This window comes from Nuphar pumila, chromosome 10 (genome assembly GCF_984573655.1).
Source record: "Nuphar pumila chromosome 10, dmNupPumi1.hap1.1, whole genome shotgun sequence".
NCBI lineage: Eukaryota > Viridiplantae > Streptophyta > Magnoliopsida > Nymphaeales > Nymphaeaceae > Nuphar > Nuphar pumila.
This window is the reverse complement of record NC_143258.1, coordinates 13,320,661-13,338,872: the sequence shown is the minus strand read 5'-3', so window position 1 is coordinate 13,338,872 and position 18,212 is coordinate 13,320,661. Positions and strand designations below refer to the sequence as shown.

General features: G+C 38.9%; 1 protein-coding gene across 1 annotated transcript; it reads left to right on the top strand.

Annotated features, from left to right (window-relative positions):
* The first annotated feature begins 5,981 nt into the window (after window positions 1-5,981).
* On the top strand, window positions 5,982-6,356 carry LOC149823496 (uncharacterized). Its single transcript, XM_090018340.1, has one exon. The coding sequence runs from the start codon at window positions 5,982-5,984 to the stop codon at window positions 6,354-6,356; it is 375 nt and encodes a 124-aa protein (XP_089874466.1).
* Window positions 6,357-18,212: the final 11,856 nt, after the last annotated feature.

Genomic DNA, 18,212 nt, shown 5'->3' with positions numbered 1-18,212 from the left:
CATGATTAATTTTAAGGTTATGTTACGCGAATTGTGTTGTGATTGAGAATTTTTTGTTGTATTTGCAATTTTTCATATTTATACCTACGTGGAGATACGAGTCAAAAAATCGCATAAGTTTACATTAAATAGCAATTGAGGGAAATCTATGACGTATTAACCTTCAATTTTTTTAGGGCAAGTTTATAATGCGTATATTTGAGTTGTCCCCAAATTTAAGGCCCAAACGACAGAAAAAACTCGTCAGGGCATATGATTTACGGGAGATCGTTTAGTGACATAGCGAGGGCCCAAACAAGACCCATTTCGTATGTAGAGGAGATTTTTTCTCTTGGTTAGGCTTTAGAAAGATAATTGTATTAAAAAATTAAAATAGAAATAATATATATGATATAGATTATATAAATTTCCACTTAAATTGAAAGAAGTATTAATTATTTCTTTTTTTTAGTTGGTCAAGGGTCGACCAAGCCCATGGTCGACCACTTGAGTTGGCTTTGGGACGGTTGTGGCCATGAGGGCCAGCTGGTCAAGGGCTGACCAGGTCTGGGCGGTGGCATGGAGGTAATGGCTCCACTTCGGTTTGAGGTGCCAACCATGGGTTGGCCAAATGGGCGGCAGCCCATGGCACCTTGGTAAATCCTCCTTTGTAGCCTAAAAGAGTGCTCAACGTTTGGCTAGGGTGGGCGGCAACCTAAGGGATCCCCACGTAATTCTATTAAACTTTGATGGCTAGTGTGAAGGCCCTTGAGGGGCATTTTTGAAAAAAAATGATAGACTTTTTGAAAGAAGGACATGCACTCACCGAATGGGGTAGCCACTCATTATTTTTCAGACCTTGGTGGAGCGTGTTTGACCCCAGCCACTCATCTATAGCAGCATCAATACTAGCCCATGGTTTTCATGCATTGAGATATAAAAACTTTTAGTGAGAAGAGAGAGAGCATTCCTTTGGAGTTGACGAGTTGGAGCTCCCTCTCTTCCCTCTCATCCCTCCCCTTCTCTCTTCTCTCACACTCTCCAGCCGTGGGGTGTGTACAACCCTTGTTGAAGAAGGACCTTGCAGCCGTGACCTCCTTCCTTCTTCCAAACTTGCAAGGTGAAGTTCCAACAATGCATTTTATATTTCGTTTCTTGCTGGGAAATGGAGTGTATGCCTCCTTGTGCATATGATTTTTACATGAAGCCAAGGGGTCGGTGGCATCCGAGTATGCACGTCCCTTGGCGGAGTTAGTTAGTGCATTTCTTTACCTTTGTTTTTGTTTTCTTTATTTATGTGGAGCACCTCTCTTCCCAGTCCATGGGAATCAAGGGCGTGCAACCAACCGTGGGTCGCTGACCGTGTTTACATAGATATAGTTTGTTTTTATTTATTCATTTCTCTTCTTGTCACTTAGAAGCCTCAATCAGATTTTTCCTTGTATGTTCATGATGAAGGGTATGCTCTTAGCCACAGAGTTTGCACACACCCTTGCACCCCCCCCAAAACGGGTTTCGGTGAGTCAATAGACGTTGTACATGTTTTCGACTTCTATACTTGGACTGTCTCTTTTGTTTTTTTGGGAACCGACCAACTAAGTGTTCCCTGGTCCGAGCTGAGCTCGACCAGAGACACCCCCTTTTGCTTGTCCTTGGCAGGCCACAAAATAAATTTTTATTTTTCTGTTTATCTTTGTTTTGTGTGTTTGGCGTGTAGCCGATCACTGGGTACCAAAGGCACCCGGATGGTCTAGCCGGATGGGCAAGCCTGTAGCAGGCGCCCGACCTTTTTGGCACGCTGGTCCGAGCCCATGGGCTTAGGCTCTTTGGTTTGGGTGGTCGGAAGGTCTGGTCTAGCAGACCAAACCCATTGGATAACCCTATTTTTTTTTGTTTTGGAGCTAGGGCACCCTGCGGGTCGCCCGCTGCTCAGATTTTGGGTAGGCTAGATTTGGAGATTTCGTTTTGGCTGGGCTACTGGTCTGAACCATGGGTTTAGACTAGTGCCACGACAGACCCAGTAGTCTGGGCTTAGGGGCCAGACCCCTACCAGACTACGACATCTTGGGCCTGGCCCAGTTTCTTTTTTTTTTTTGTAGCCGGGTTCGAGCTATCGGGTGCTAGGCACCCGAGGCACCCAATGGCTGACCCCTTCAGTTCAGATCTGAACCAAGGGTTCAGACTCGTGTGAACCTTGATAGCAAGGTCTGGTCCTATGGACCAGACCCAGGACCTAAGCCCAGTAGTACCCTGGCACCGTGAAGTTACCGGGTGCTAGCCACCTTGGTAGCTTGATTCGGGTTGCCAACTATCCAAGAGTTTGTTCTGAACCGTGGGTTCAAACCAAGACTCTTGACAGACCTAGTGGTCTGGTCCGGAGTACCAAGCCTGCACACCTAGCCCATTATAGTACAACTGCAATAGGCTACCGGGTGCCAACAACACCCGGGTCCCGTGTAGTTTTGGCACCTCCACTAGTCGGCTGTCACCCTTGGTGACCCTTTTGCCAACACGAAATCCTTGCATATGGCCGAACACCAGCTTTGGTCTGGTTCCAATGACCAAACTCGTATACCCCTTCTTTGCCCCGTACCATTTCGCGAAACAGTTAGGGTTTACGACGGTGTGGATCGCGGCTGCAGATGGTCAGCCTACACATACACGTTTTCAGTTTTCATATACGCGTGAGATGTGTATATACATATATATATATATATATATATATATATATATATATATATATATATATATATATATATGCTTAAGTAGGTGAAATTGGATATACATATATATATATATATACATTTAGGTTTGGACTACGCTGGAAACCAATCGGACACGTGGCACCCTCATGCCTTGTCCAAGTGTTTCTGCGACAACCTTTACACTCCAGTGTGAGTGTGAGTCACATAAGTGTTTTACCTTGCAACCGTCCAGTCAGATGGCCCTAAAATCTTGTCGATAGGTCCGTAGTGGACCTCACACTTTCCTTGGTTTTCGTTGACAAATGTGTGTAAGCGGGTAAGCACTGTTGCAAACCCCACGTGTATAGAGCATACGTTAGTTATAAGTCACAAACATTGTTCAGTATTTTTGTTTCAGGTCCACTGGTGCGGCACCCAAACCGTGGAAATACGAATGTAATTCCTATACGTATGGGAATATCGTAGATTTCAATCTCAACACATAAGTGCACCAAATCACGAGTCTTCTCTATAAGGGTGGTCTCATGTCACGTGAAACGCCAAATCAAGACCTTTGAAGTTCTAATCTGTTTGAAATTGTGATGAGAAACTTGTAACGATTGTTTCAGTATATTATACTTGAAATGATAATTACATTCTTGAACTCTTGCATATCTCTTGAAATTGACGAATTGTACACTCACACGCACATTATCATGTAATTGCATCATGTTTCTCAGTTACGCAGTTGTATCATGCCTCTGTTCTTTATGTTATGCAATTGACAAAAAATCATGTGGTACCTAGTTGCACTTTGCACACAGCACATCCTGACACTCGTACTAAGTAGTGCGTACCTCGACTGATACATTGCTTGAGGCATTGATGAGTGCATGAAGTACACCAAATTCATAAATGAGAAAAGTGATACACCAAGTTTGAACACCATAGGGTATGAATAAACATTATTTTTGTTGGAGTCTCTGGGCAAGGGCCCTTTTGACGTGAGTAAACACATGTGTGGCCATACCCCAAATTATGAAAGAAATAATATGGTGTTAAGATCCCTTTCACGAGCGATATGCTCTTGTTAGCCGTGTGAGGCTAAGCACGTGGATGGGCAGGCTAAGTCCTCGTTTGCGTACCCCACAGAGACCACGAGGCATAGACTCCTCGTCAGGAGGTGTGACTGAATAATGAGCCTAAGAAAGATAAACCTGCTTTGCCCCATTCACAAAACAGTTCTCCTTAGAGAGGGTAGATGGTACAACCCTGAGTGACTTGTCGTTACTACGACACGTGTTTTGACAGGAGCTGTAGCGTCCTTTGACCTCTAGTCACTCAGAGTCAGGGAGGTCAAGGTTGCCTTTTTAGGACCTCACTACTGCAATAGTATGGATTGCAATCCTTACCTATGCGAGAGTTTCTCTCAGCTGCGTGCTGCTCGCATGAGGTTTACTCGGTCTGTATCACCCCCGGTTACCACATTAGAAATTGAATAACAGATGTTGGGTGCATGTCTCATAGAATGCGAGGTTCCTTCGTGTACCTGAAGGAGTAATAAGAAGAACTTAAAGACTAACCAATCACAGTGGACATACAATAGTTGTTACTTTACTTGTTCAGCAGTTGCTTCAATTCTTGCTATGTTTCTTTACTGCTCTTAGTACTTGCTCTGCAGTTACTTCAGTTCTGTTACCTGTTTTACTTGGTTAGCACTTGTCATATATGCACCTACCTGACACCGACACATATACTTGTTATTTCATGTTACTGCTTCCTATATTTCCTTATAGAAATGAGATATATATATCGCTATTGTTTCTTCACTACCTCGCAAGAGGACTGACCCCATTTTATGGGGATGCAGGTGATGAATAGGTACAATGTTGATACGACAGCACACGGTGGTGGCTTGGGGACCCACACTTAGCTACAAATCTTGCTCTTGTTGGTTTTGGGTTTTGTTGGGATACACTCCCTATTTTGAGACTTGTTGTACTGTCACATTTTGTAACCTTTTCACTGATGGGTTGTATACCCTCTATACTAGTGATTGTACTTTTCTTTTGTTTAATAGTCATGTTTGTTGTACTTACCTGTGGCCATCCAGACTTGCGGCCTTGCTACCTTCTTTACCCTTTGTTTCTGTTGTTTTCAGTAAAACCTTTAAAAAAAAATTCATAGTAAATCTGAGGTTTTTCCATGGTCGGGGTTTGGGGCGTCACAAAGCTTGGTATCAGAGCAGAGGTTAAGTGTGGTCCAAGGCTTCACCGTGCATCGTCCATCGCATTATAAGTATGTTAAAATTTTATTTATCTATATGTTCCTTACTTCTTAGTTAGAATTGTGTGCTTGGTTCCGTGTGTGGGTTAGATGGCAACAAACCCAAGCTACGAGAAGATTTTGGACGCTCTTTAAGGCTTAGTCTGAGATGGGGAGTCTTTTAATAGAGCTGTGCAACACCTAGCTCGTGGTGTGCACATGTTGGCACAACAAGCACCTCCTTTTGCCAGATGTCTTGTGGATAACGCGGGAAAAATTTATCCCCGTGAATTAAACAATTGTCCCTATTGTGGTCTTCGGGGGCATATCAAGGAAGAATGCCAGACGAAGCTGCAAGATGAGCTCTGAAAGAGCAATGTTGATGACATCGATGATATAACCTCGGTCACTGGACCCACTGTGGTTGAAGTAGACAGTTAGGATGGAGACAGGCGTGGAGCGCCAGACTCTCCCCAGTATTCTCCTGAAACTTATCCTTACGCGGTTTCATCAGAGTACGTGTTGGATCCTCCTGTGCCGCTAGTACTGATGGAAGTCTAAGAGAAATCTGATACGCCATTGAGAACTCTTGCTTCTCCTCCTCGTATCAGGCCGCGACGTTGTGGAAGTCGGAAGGACTATCGAGATTTTTATACTAGCAAGCCATGAAAATGTCATGTTATGTTGTTAGAGACACTGAGTAAGTGTTTCATTTTTGGGTTCTTGCTTAAGTTATTAGTAGTGTTTTGGTTAACCCTATCTGGATGAAGGGTGTTTCTGTCATGTAATGCATGCAACTTTCATATTAATGCAATGAATTTTCTATATTCGAGTACTTGTCTCGTTGCTTATGTATAATTTTTGCTTATTTAGATGGCGTGGCGTGCACGTTGTGATGACCTCATGGAGACTCTCAACAACCTCACTGAGGTGGTTGGCCGTCAAGCCGAGACGATGAGGAACATGGGCGATCACATACAACAGACTGCCTAGAGACAAGGAGCTCCTACCCAAGTTCCTGCCATCGTAGTTTCATACAAACAGTTTATGAGCATGAATCCTCATTCGTTTGACGGGAAATCGACACCAGAAGCAGCGAAAGACTGGGTGCGAGAAATAGAGCGGATCTTTCATGTTTTACAGGTGAGCGACGATTGGAAGGTTGATTTCGAGACGTACCGACTCCAGAAAGATGCTGAGAGGTGGTGGGCTACCACCTGGGAAATCAAGTTTGATAATCAGCCGATCGTGTGGGAACAGTTTGTGGAGGCTTTTTTTGCTGCATATTTCCTGGCTCATGAGAGGAGCAGAAAGATGCAAGAATTCCTTGACTTGCAGCAAGGAAGTTCGATGCTAGTGGAATACGTCACTTGTTTCCGTAGTCTTGAAAGATACTGCCCTAACCTGTATTCAACCCAGAAGGAGTGAGCATTGAAGTTTGCTCGAGGCCTGAAGCCAATTTTGCGTACCAAGGTGTATGCGTGTCCACCTACGACTGTGGACGAGGCTCTTGAGATAGCCTCACTTCTAGAACAGGATTGGACAGAGTCCCAGAGGACATCGACATTCAGAGGATAACAATAGCAGCAAGGCCAAAAGAGTTGGCCTAAAAAGCGTCAGTTCTAGAAACATCAGGGTGAAAAGAAGTTTCATCCACCTTCAAAGAAGAACATAAACAACAACAACAACAACAACCAAAAACAATATCAGAATTGATGACCCCAGTACCAGCAGCAGCAACGCCAGTATCAACAGCCTCAGAGGCAGATCACAGCGGCGGGTTATCCGAAGTGTTCCGTCGATCATCCAGGACAACCTTGCCCATGTGACACGGGCGGATGTCTTTATTGTGGCAAGATGGGCCACTATATCAAGGATTGCCGGAAGAAGCAATCAGACGATCAGAGGAGAAACACACCAGGGACATCTCAGCCAGCGTAGCCAAGGCAGCCTCAATCATATCAGTCGCAACAACAACATCAACAAAAGCAGGGCAACCAGAAGACCATTGCAGGACGTGTCTACGCGGCAACCGTGGAGCAAGTGACCAAGGGCAAGTTGGTCCAAGGTACTATTCCAGTCGCAGGACATGCAACATTTATGTTATTTGATTATGGTGCTTCACATTCTTTTATAGCTATCAGATTTGCTAGAACTTTGTCTTTGACCGTAGAGTCCCTGAATTACCCGTTGGAGGTCCGTACTCCGATAGGTGATCATTCCTTTTGTGATTCCTACATTCTGAGCATCGAGGTATCAATAGCAGAGCAGAACCTGTCAGCTGATGTAATCCAGCTAGACATGACTGAGTTCAATGTCATTCTAGGCATGGATTGGTTATTTGAGTATCACGCTCAAGTTTGCTGTCGAGAAGGCAAGGTTGTTCTTTTTCAGCCTGATCATCTTGTCTTGGAGATCAAGCTTCCTCGACCCTTGCGTGATAGCCGTTTGATTTCTTCCTTTAAGGCTCAGAAATATTTGCGGAACGGGGGTACTGCATTTTTGGTCAGTATTACCCCAGTTGAATCTGAGATGGTTTCGATCGATGACTTAGACGTGGTTCGAGAGTTTTCTGATGTGTTTCCAGAGGAATTGCCTGGTTTACCTCCGAAGTGAGAGATCGAATTTGGCATTGAGTTGTTGCCTGAAACTACTCCTATTTCCAAGGCACCTTATCATATGGCTCCGGCAGAGCTTGAAGAATTGAAGCGACAATTGGAAGAACTTTTAGATCAGGGTTTCATTCGACCAAGTGCTTCTCCGTGGGGAGCACCAGTGTTGTTTGTGAAGAAGAAGAACAAATCTCTAAGGTTGTGCATTGACTACCAGATGCTCAACCAAGCGCCGATTAAGAACAAATACCCGTTACCCAGGATCAAAGACCTTTTCGATCAGTTGCAGAGAGCAAAGATTTTCTCGAAGATTGACCTCAGGTCAGGTTATCATCAGCTTTGTATTAGAGAGGAAGACATTGCGAAGACAACTTTTCAAACAAGGTATGGTTTATACGAGTTCGTGGTGATGCCCTTTGGCCTCACAAATGCACCAGCTGCATTCATGGATTTAATGAACCAGATTTTTTGTCCATTCGTGGATACATTCGTGATCGTGTTTATTGACGACATCTTGATCTACTCAGAGAGTCCTAAGCAACATCAAGAACACTTGCGTATTGTTTTGGGTATTCTTTGTGAGCATCGTTTGTTTGCCAAGTTCTCCAAGTGCGAGTTTTGGCTTGAGCGAGTTATGTTTCTTGGTCACATGATATCCAAAGACGGAGTGTTTGTCGATCCAGTGAAGATTGAAGTAGTTTTAGGCTAGAAACAACCTCAGAATGTGTCAGAGATTCGCAGTTTTCTCGGGTTGGCAGGATATTACTGATGATTCATCCAAGACTTTTTGAGGATTGCCTTACCGTTGACAAAACTTTTGCATAAAGGCATCAAATTCGAGTGGGATAGTGCTTGTGAAGACAACTTCCAAATCTTGAAGTCAAAGCTGACAACCTCGCCGGTGTTAGCTTTACCGTTAGGCAGAGGTGATTTTGTGGTGTACACGGATGCCTCTGATACCAGATTGGGTTGCGTGCTAATACAACACGGCAGGGTGATTGCTTATGCTTCTAGACAGTTGAAGACCCATGAGAGGAATTACCTGAGACATGATTTGGAACTAGCAGCAGTTGTGTTTGCTTTGAAATCATGGCGACATTATTTGTATGGAGAATCGTTTGAGGTCTTCTCAGACCACAAGAGTCTCAAATATCTGTTCTCTCAGAAAGAGTTGAACATGAGACAACAACGTTGGCTCGAGTTTATCAAGGATTACGACTTTACGTTGTCTTACCACCCTGGTAAGGCGAATGTACTGGCAGATGCGCTTAGTCGCAAATCGAGTAGTGTTCTGGCTAGTCTCGTGTGGAGCCAAAAACTGATTGAAGATTTCATAGTTTGGAAGCCTTTTTTAGTTGGGGGCGGATCGATCAGATTGTCTGGTCTGACCATTCGATCAGAGTTTTTGCCTAGAATCGTGGAGTCTTAGAAGCTTGATGACCAGTATGGTAAGTTTCTAGCCCTGGCAAGACATACAGATACATTCGTTAGTGTGTCAGATGATGGCAGTATTCGTATGAGAGATCGACTTTAGGTTCCAAGCGACCCTGAGCTGAAGAAAGAGATTCTTGATGAAGCACACATGTTGAGATATACAATTCATCTAGGTGGAACGAAGATGTTTAAGGATTTACAACAAAAATATTGGTGGAACGGTATGAAGCGCGAGATAGCAGCGTATGTTGCGAGATGCTTGACTTGTCAGCAGGTCAAGGTGGAACACCAGCATCTTGGTGGTTCCATGAAGAGGATTGAGATTCCTCAATGGAAGTGGGAAGATGTTACGATGGATTTTGTGGTAGGTTTGCCGTAGACGAGACGTAAGCATGATACGATGTGGGTAGTCGTGGACAGACTCACCAAGTTTGCCCATTTCTTACCTATCAGGATCAATCAATCCCTGGAGAGTCTAGCTGACCTATATGTCAGAGAGATCATACGACTGCATGGTGTGACGAGATCGATTATTTCTGATCATGATCTCCGGTTCACATCGCGACTGTGGGGTCAATTGCAGTCTGCTTTGGGTATAAAGTTGAAGTTCAGTACAACTTGTCACCCTCAAACGGATGGATAATCCGAACGGACTATTCAGATGCTAGAAGACATGTTGCGAGACTGTATGCTCGATTGGAAGGGTGAATGGGATTCACACCTGTGTTTGGTTGAATTCGCATACAATAACAGTTACCATGCTAGTATCGAGATGACCCCGTACGAAGCATTGTATGGGAGACCCTGCCGATCACCGTCATACTGGGATGATATCAGTGATAGATCTAGAGAATCACCAATTGTTCTTCAGCACTACACTCAACAAGTGCAAAAGATCCTGTTGAGAAACTATGTTTTGATGACACATAATATGATATACTGTCATGTATGCTTTAATATGATATGATGATATGCCATCATGAAAAATGTTATATTGTGACTGGATATGATTTGTCATGTATTTAACGAGTATTTGATGCAAGGTTATTTCACCTAAAAAGAATGGAGACAACCTTCTCAAGTACAACCTTTGGTGCAATCATACTCTTTGAAGAAAAAGCTTGATGGACCATACACTCTTAAAGATCATCCAAGGAGATCGGCTACTTCAAGATGAAGACTTTTTTCTTCTTTAGAGTCATATGTAACAAAACCTTCAGAAGCATGCATATTGCATATTTCATATTACATGCTTTATCATACAAGCCATCTATTTTACAAAAAGATATGTTTTCATAAAATGATACGATATTTCAAAAAGCACCTTTTTGAAAACAAATCATTGTACTTTCTTACAAGCATTTATGAAAAAGACATTTTGACAAGATATAATAGCTCATGATTTCAAAAGCATTAATTGTACCTTCTAACATGCACTTATGAAAAAGACAAAATGAATTTAAGTCATAATTGACTATCTTGAATTAACAAAACAAATATTATTATATTATGGAAAAGACTTTAGTTACTTTATACACTCAAGAATGTCGACTTACTTAAAGTCATCATTCCTTCTGTAAACATTAAATAACACTTCAAAAAGCATTTGAGAAATGACCATTTATAAATAAAGTATTCAACAAAGCATTTATTGCTTTTACATACAATGAAGTCACGATTTGTAATAAAAATACTAATATACTACAAATTATTAAATTGAGTAAAGACAAAACTACATGTTATCTTACAATCCAATGTTCATTGTACTACAAATCATTTATTATAAGAATAGACCTTTTACAAATTATATCTCATCTAAAAAAACAACAACGAATAGTGTACCCCAAATGCTACACTTATGGAAAGAAGACTTTTCGAAAAAACAATATAGTACACATCTTTTTACACAAAGTTGTTTTTGAAATGACTTGACATCTCATATCTCAAAAGGATAATCATTTAAAAAAGGCAACGGCTATTTTCTTGAGGCTATATATACACTAAAAAAATAGTATTTCGAACAAGACATGTGAGCTTACAAAGAGAAAAATTCTTATTCTATATTCGAAAAAGAGAGCCTAGAAAAAGAAAGAGAAAAGAAAAGAGAAAAAGTCAAGAAAAACTCTTTGACAAAGAGAATCATTTGTGTGAAAAGAAAAGAACATTCTGTGAATCTTCATTCGTGCATTCATATCATTCTGAAGGTTCTATAGGAAGTATTGTAACTTTCTGTTATTCACTGTTTTCCTTCTCTGTTGAGAGAAGTAGACCTCTGTGAAAGAGGGTGTTTCCCTTCTCTGTTGAGAGAAGTAGACCTCTATGAAAGAGGGTGTTTCCCTGCTCTGTTGAGAGAAGTAGACCTCTGTGAAAGAGGGTGATTGTACTATTTATCCGGTAACTCGGATTTTATAGTGAAAGGCTCTAGTGTTTTGCTTGGGGACTGGATGTAGGTCAGTAACTCGACCGAAGCAGTATAAATCTTGTGTTTTCTGTGTTGTGCCTTATTGCCTTTAAATTTTTATATTATCAATCTATTTCATATTTCACTATTCACCCCCCCCTCTAGTGGAATTTCATTTGGTATCAGATTAGGTTTGTTGGTTTCGACATAACAAGTCTTTCAGCACAAATGGCATCAACCTCCTATGCTCGTGATATTGAAGGACAACACGCATCTCGCCCTCACTTCTTCAACGGCTCCAACTATGGATATTGGAAATGTAGGATGGCTATATGTCTAAAGTCTATAGATTTTGCTGTATGAAAAATTGTTGAACATTCATACACATCTCCATCCTCAGACTATAGCTTATGGTCTGATGAAGAAAAGAAGATGGCCAATCTAAATGCAAAGGCTATGAATGCTTTGTATTGTGCCATTGATCAAAATGAATTTAATAGAATATCCATTTGTGAATCTGCTTATGATATTTGGCACTCTCTGGAGGTTATTCATGAAGGAACCAACAAGGTGAAAGAAGCCAAGATCTCATCTCTGGTTCGAAAATATGAGCTGTTCAAAATGAACAAAGATGAACCTATCACAGAGATATTTACAAGATTCACCAACATCACCAACGACCTTAAATCTCTGAGAGAAACCTATTCCCAGACAGATAAGGTGAAGAAAATCTTGAGATCTCTCACAACTGATTGGGAGAAAAAGACAACAACTATTGAAGAAGCTCAAGATTTATCCAAGCTTACCCTGGATGACTTAATAGACAATCTTATGGCCTATGAAGTTCATATGAAGGAAAGAAGGGAAGAGGAACAACCTACAAAGAAGACTCTAGCCTTCCCAACCCTTTCTGAGAATGAGGACTCAGAAAAGGAATCTGAAATTGCACTGCTCACTCAAAAATTTCAGCACTTCATGAGAAAGAACAGGCTATCAAATAAGCACAAGGAAAAGAAAAATTCTAAGGAAGATAGCATGTGCTATCAATGTAATAAGCCAGGTCACATGAGACGTGACTGTCCTCTTCTAAAAAAGAAATCCAAAATCGAGGAACCAAAGAAAAGGTTCTTCAAGAAGAAGACTCTGCATGCTCAATGGGATGATTCAAAACCATCCACAAGTGAATAGTCAAGTGATGATGAAGCTGAAACCGCCAACATGTGCTTCATGGCAAAAAGTTCTGTAAGTGAATCCTTTGATTTTTCTTTTGAAGATCTTCAAAATGCTTTTCAAGAACTTTTTGAAGAATCAAGAAAAACGATTCTAAAAAACAAAAGTTTGAAATCTGAAAACCTAGAGCTTCTCCAGAAAAATGAAGAACTTAGTATTGAAATTTCTGAGTTGAAAAAGAAAAATCTTATTCTTACTTCTGAAATAAGTTCTACTAATTCCAAAACAAAAAATCTTCAAGTAGAAATTTCAGAATTAAAAAGCAAAACTGAAAACCTTATGAAAACGGTTTTCAAGTTTACCAAAGAGAAAGAGAACCTGGATAAACTCCTATCCTCTAAAAAACTCTCTTTTTACAAGAATGGTATTGGTTACTCTCATATAAATAAACCTTCTTGTATGAATAAAAAGACTATTTTTGTCAAAGGTTCTGCTGAACCTAAGCAGGAGTATTACAACTTTCATACTATGTACTCTTCTAAATTTGTAGACAAACCCAAATCAAAATGGATATGAGTTCCAAAGTCTAACAAAAAGGGACCTAATCGGGTACCACAAAGAATTTTTACTTAATGTTTTGCAGGCTCTAAAGAAGAAGAACATATGAATACTAGACAGTGGATGTTCAAAACATATGACAGGACATCCAGATCTGTTTGTTGTTCTTCATCATAAAGAAGGAGGAACTGTCACCTTTGGAGATAACAACAAAGGTTTGATAATTGGTATTGGCAATATTGGTAATATTGATAAACCTCTTATCAAAGATGTTCTCCTTGTTAAAGGCTTAAAACATAACCTCTTAAGTATAAGTCAAATGTTTGACACAGGTTATAATGTTAGCTTTAAACATGATGCATGCCTTATAGCAGACACCAACGAAAATATTATTTTAAAAGGTATAAGAAGAAATAATATATATGAATTATACCTAGAGAATATTACTGAACACTGCCTTATAGCTAACAATGACACTCAAAATCTATGACACATGAGAATGGGTCATGTTAACTCTAAATATATGTCTAAATTAGCTAAAAACAATTTGGTACGTGGGTTACCTAAAATATCATTTAAAAAGGACTATTTCTGTGATGTATGTCAATTAGGAAAATTGTCAAAGTCATCTTTCAAATCAAAAAACATTGTTTCAAGTAAAAGACCTTTAGAGCTTCTCCACTTGGATCTTTTTGGTCCTTCTAGGGTATCTAGTCTTAATCATAATAAATATGCTTTTGTCATTGTAGATGATTACTCAAGATTTACTTGGGTAATATTTTTGAAAAACAAAAGTGATACGTTTTATGAATTTGAAATTTTATGTAAAAAGTTACAAAATGAAAAATCTTCTACTATTATCAAAATTCGTAGTGACCATGGAGGAGAATTTGACAATGATCTTTTTGTAATTTTTTGTAACTTGCATGGTATTTCACATAACTTTTCCTTTCCTAGAGCTGCACCTCAAAATGGTGTGGTAGAAAGAAAGAATAGAACCCTTCAGAAATCTGCTAGAACTATGCTCCAACATAACAATCTTGCTAAATATTTTTGGGCAGAAGCTGTTAATACTGCATGCTATATATCAAATAGAGTTCTTATCAAACCCTTATTAAATAGAACTCCTTATGAATTATTCTATGACAGAACTCCAAGGATAGACTATTTTAAAGTCTTTGGGTGTAAATGCTTTATCCTTAACACAAAAGATAGCCTTGATAAATTTGATGCTAAATCTGTTGAAGGCATATTCTTAGGATATTCAAGTCATAGTAAAGCATACAAAGTTTTTAATAAGAGTTTAAATACTATTGAAGAATCTATGCATGTCAGTTTTTGTGAATCTATTAATCAATCTGTTCATAAGCAGACTAACGATGATGATCTTGAAAGTACAATTTTTTTCTTAGATAACACAGCTAAACCAAATGAAGATGATCTTCAAAGAACATTTGCTGAAATCAGAGATCATCCTCAAAAGCAGATTTTGGGAGACCTTACCACGGGGGTTCAAACTAGAGCTCAACTGGAACGGATTGCAAACATGACATTCATCTCTCAACTTGAACCAAAGAAGATTGATGAAGCTATCATTGACGAGTTCTAGATGCTAGCCTTGACTGAAGAACTAAATCAGTTCTAAAGAAATGATGTCTGGGATCTTGTACCAAGACCAAAAAATCATCAAATCATTGGGACAAGATGGATCTTCAGAAACAAGCTGGATGAAACAGGTAATGTTGTAAGAAACAAGGCAAGGCTAGTGGTTCAAGGATACAACCAGGAGGAAGGTATTGATTTTGATGAAACATTTTCTCCTGTTGCTAGACTTGAATCTATAAGAATGCTTTTAGCATATGCAAGCTATATGGATTTCAAACTATATCAAATGGATGTTAAAAGTGCCTTTCTAAATGGTTTTATAAATGAAGAAGTTTATGTAAAACAACCCCCTGGTTTTGAAAATGAATAATTTTCGGATCATGTTTCAAACTAAAACGTGCTTTATATGGTTTAAAACAAGCACCTCGTGCTTGGTATGACAGACTTAAAACTTTTTTATTAAAAACCGGATTTTCTGTAGGCAAGGCAGATTCAACCTTATTTATAAAAATAGTGAATGATCATACTCTAATCGTTCAAATATATGTGGACGATATCATCTTTGGATCTACTAACAACAGGCTTTGTGAAGATTTTTCTAAGTCCATGCAGAAAGAATTCGAAATGAGTATGATGGGAGAACTCACCTACTTTCTTGGACTGCATATTAAGCAAACCAAGGATGGAGTCTTCATCAATCAGACTAAATATGCTCATGAACTTCTGAAGAGGTTCAACATGAACTCAATTGCTTCAAAGAATACTCCTATGAGCACAACAACTGTATTGGACAAAGATGAAGATGGTAAGACTGTGGATACAAAGTTATACAGAGGTATGATAGGATCACTACTTTATTTAACTGCTAGCCGTCCAAATATCAAGTTCAGTGTGTGTTTGTGTGCTAGATTTCAGTCAAATCCAAAAGAATCACATCTTAAAGCTGTACAAAGAATAATGAGATATCTAAAAGGCACAGTTGATTTTGGGTTATTTTATTCAAAATCATCTACATTTGATTTAATCTCATACAGTGATGTTGACTTCGCTGGAAGTAAATCTGACAGAAAAAGCACAAGTGGAACATGTCATATGCTAGGGCACTCACTAGTTTCATGGTTCAGTAAAAAACAAAACTATGTATCATTATCAACTACTGAAGCTGAATACATTGCTGCATGCCTAGCATGTACACAGGTCATCTGGATGAAACAAACCTTAAAAGATTTTGATTTAAAATTTGAAAATACAACTATTTTCTGTGATAATACTAGTGCTATAAACTTATCTAAAAATCCTATTTTACACTCACGAACTAAGCACATTCAAATTAAACACCACTTTTTAAGAGAACAAGTCCTAAACAACATAATCAAACTAGAATTTATACCCACTAATAAACAATTAGCAGACATTTTCACTAAACCTTTAAAAAATGAAGACTTTATAAGAATTAGAAGAGAGTTAGGAATCTATAAATTAAGTGATTTATGAATTTAATCCATATGACTAATTAAGATATAGTAAAATTAGTTTACTCGAGTTCACCTTTAAAAACTATTCAAATATAATTTTACTACAAACTTTACTTGACAAAAAATATCTTAACTAAAGGTTAACAAGTAAAAACACTTTATGTCAAATCATTTTTTTTACGAATTCGTTTTACATTGTCATCAAAATCGAGTGTGTATTTTTTATATTTTGTCTTCATTCCCCTTACCACCTTTTTTAAAGTTAAAAAGAGTCTATCATATATTCACGTACATTACAAGTTATTTTGTTTATCATCTCTCTCAAAGTACATTTAACTTTATGTCAAATCACCTTTTACGCATCTCTATAAGAATCCATATAAAAACTCATTTTCGACAAACATGTCTTTCCTCTTATTTTTTAATCAATTATCCTTTTCATTGGTCACATCTCTATAAGGGTCCCATCTTTCTCTCTCTCTCCCCTACGAATTTTGAATCCACCTTTTCGTCATTTCAAAACCACGGATTTGGCCCCTTGACAAGATTTGAAAACCTCATTTTTTATTCTCTAAAAACTAGGAACTCTTTCATATCGAGTTTCTTAAAAACTATGTCTAGACAATCATGACATTACTTTATGTCATATCGATCATCTATTATGTTTGTCCTCTTCTCTATTCATATCTTACTCTAAAATCTATGAATGACATCACCTTTTCTTTATGTCAACTCTTGCTCCTTCCACTCCTATCCATAAAAACTACTTTTTATATAAGCAATCATCACTCTCCTTCCACGCCATCTTTCTCTCTCTTTCGTTTTCTTCCAAATGCATCCCATACGAATTTAGATTCTATCCTCTTTAAGTATTTTTATTTTACTTGTTGTTTGTTTTATTAGGCCATTATTCATCTCACATCTCATCACTTTTTCACATGGAAATCTTTAAAATCTATGGATCATAATCCACATCATGGCACACACCTCTTTGGCTCCACTCTTTCATCCTATTTTATTCATCCATTTTTGTACTACTTCCAATAAGCACTCCTTACTCTAACTATGACATATTACAGAATACGATGGACTTTTCCTCTATTAAAACTTCCTTCTATATAAAAATAATTTTTGAAACTATGTTCTTCTTGTCATCTTTCCTAATATAATATACTCTCATCAACACAATCTTTCAAAGAATGATTTGATCTATCATTCACAAGAGCCTTAGGTTACAACTCACAAGTTCTCAATTCAACTAAAATCTAAATTTCATTCACTTCAATTGTCATTCACTTGATACTATAATAATTTTCATCCCTCTATTTAATGAAGTGATTCATTCTTCACAAATTTATTCGAAAATTGCTATCTACAAGCTCTTATTCTCTCCAAATTCTCATTTCCTTCAAAGATTTTACTTCTCTCACATTACTTACAATGACATCTTCTTCCAGATCGTCTGATGTCAACATGATTGAGGCAGCCGAATTGAGATATCCTGATTTCATCCACCTCTTTTCCTCCATTAACTCTCTGCCAATCCAAACTGGTAAGTTAGTCAACTTTGAAGCATTCACCTCTTTCGACCTAGAAACCTCTCTTCAAGATTTTGTGTATATCTTAGGATCGTCCAACTCCCTATCCTATTATCCTAAGCTAATCAAAATTTTCTACACCAACCTATCAGTCAACCATGGAAAAACTTTTTCTTTCGACATTCCTCTGTTAGGCAGTATTCTTAACATTTCTTCTTATGGCATCGAACTCCCCAACATAGTACCTATAGATCGATCAATGTTCAAGAAAGTCCTCCACTCCACTCGTTCAACCCACTTCCCGTGGCATACAAACAATTTGAAACCTCATGCTCTGCTATTGTCACAGATCCTCTCTTCCAATGTCTTCCCTAAAAACCCATCCAAGGGATTTGTGGCAAACAAAATCTCTTTTATTCTCTATGCCATTTTCTGTAATTTTCCCATCAACTGGTCCAGTATCATCTTCAATAACATGATTAATTTTCGTT

Coding starts and splice junctions, on each gene's coding strand:
- LOC149823496 (XM_090018340.1), top strand. CDS start 5,982: ATGAATCCTCATTCGTTTGACGGGAAATCGACACCAGAAGCAGCGAAA.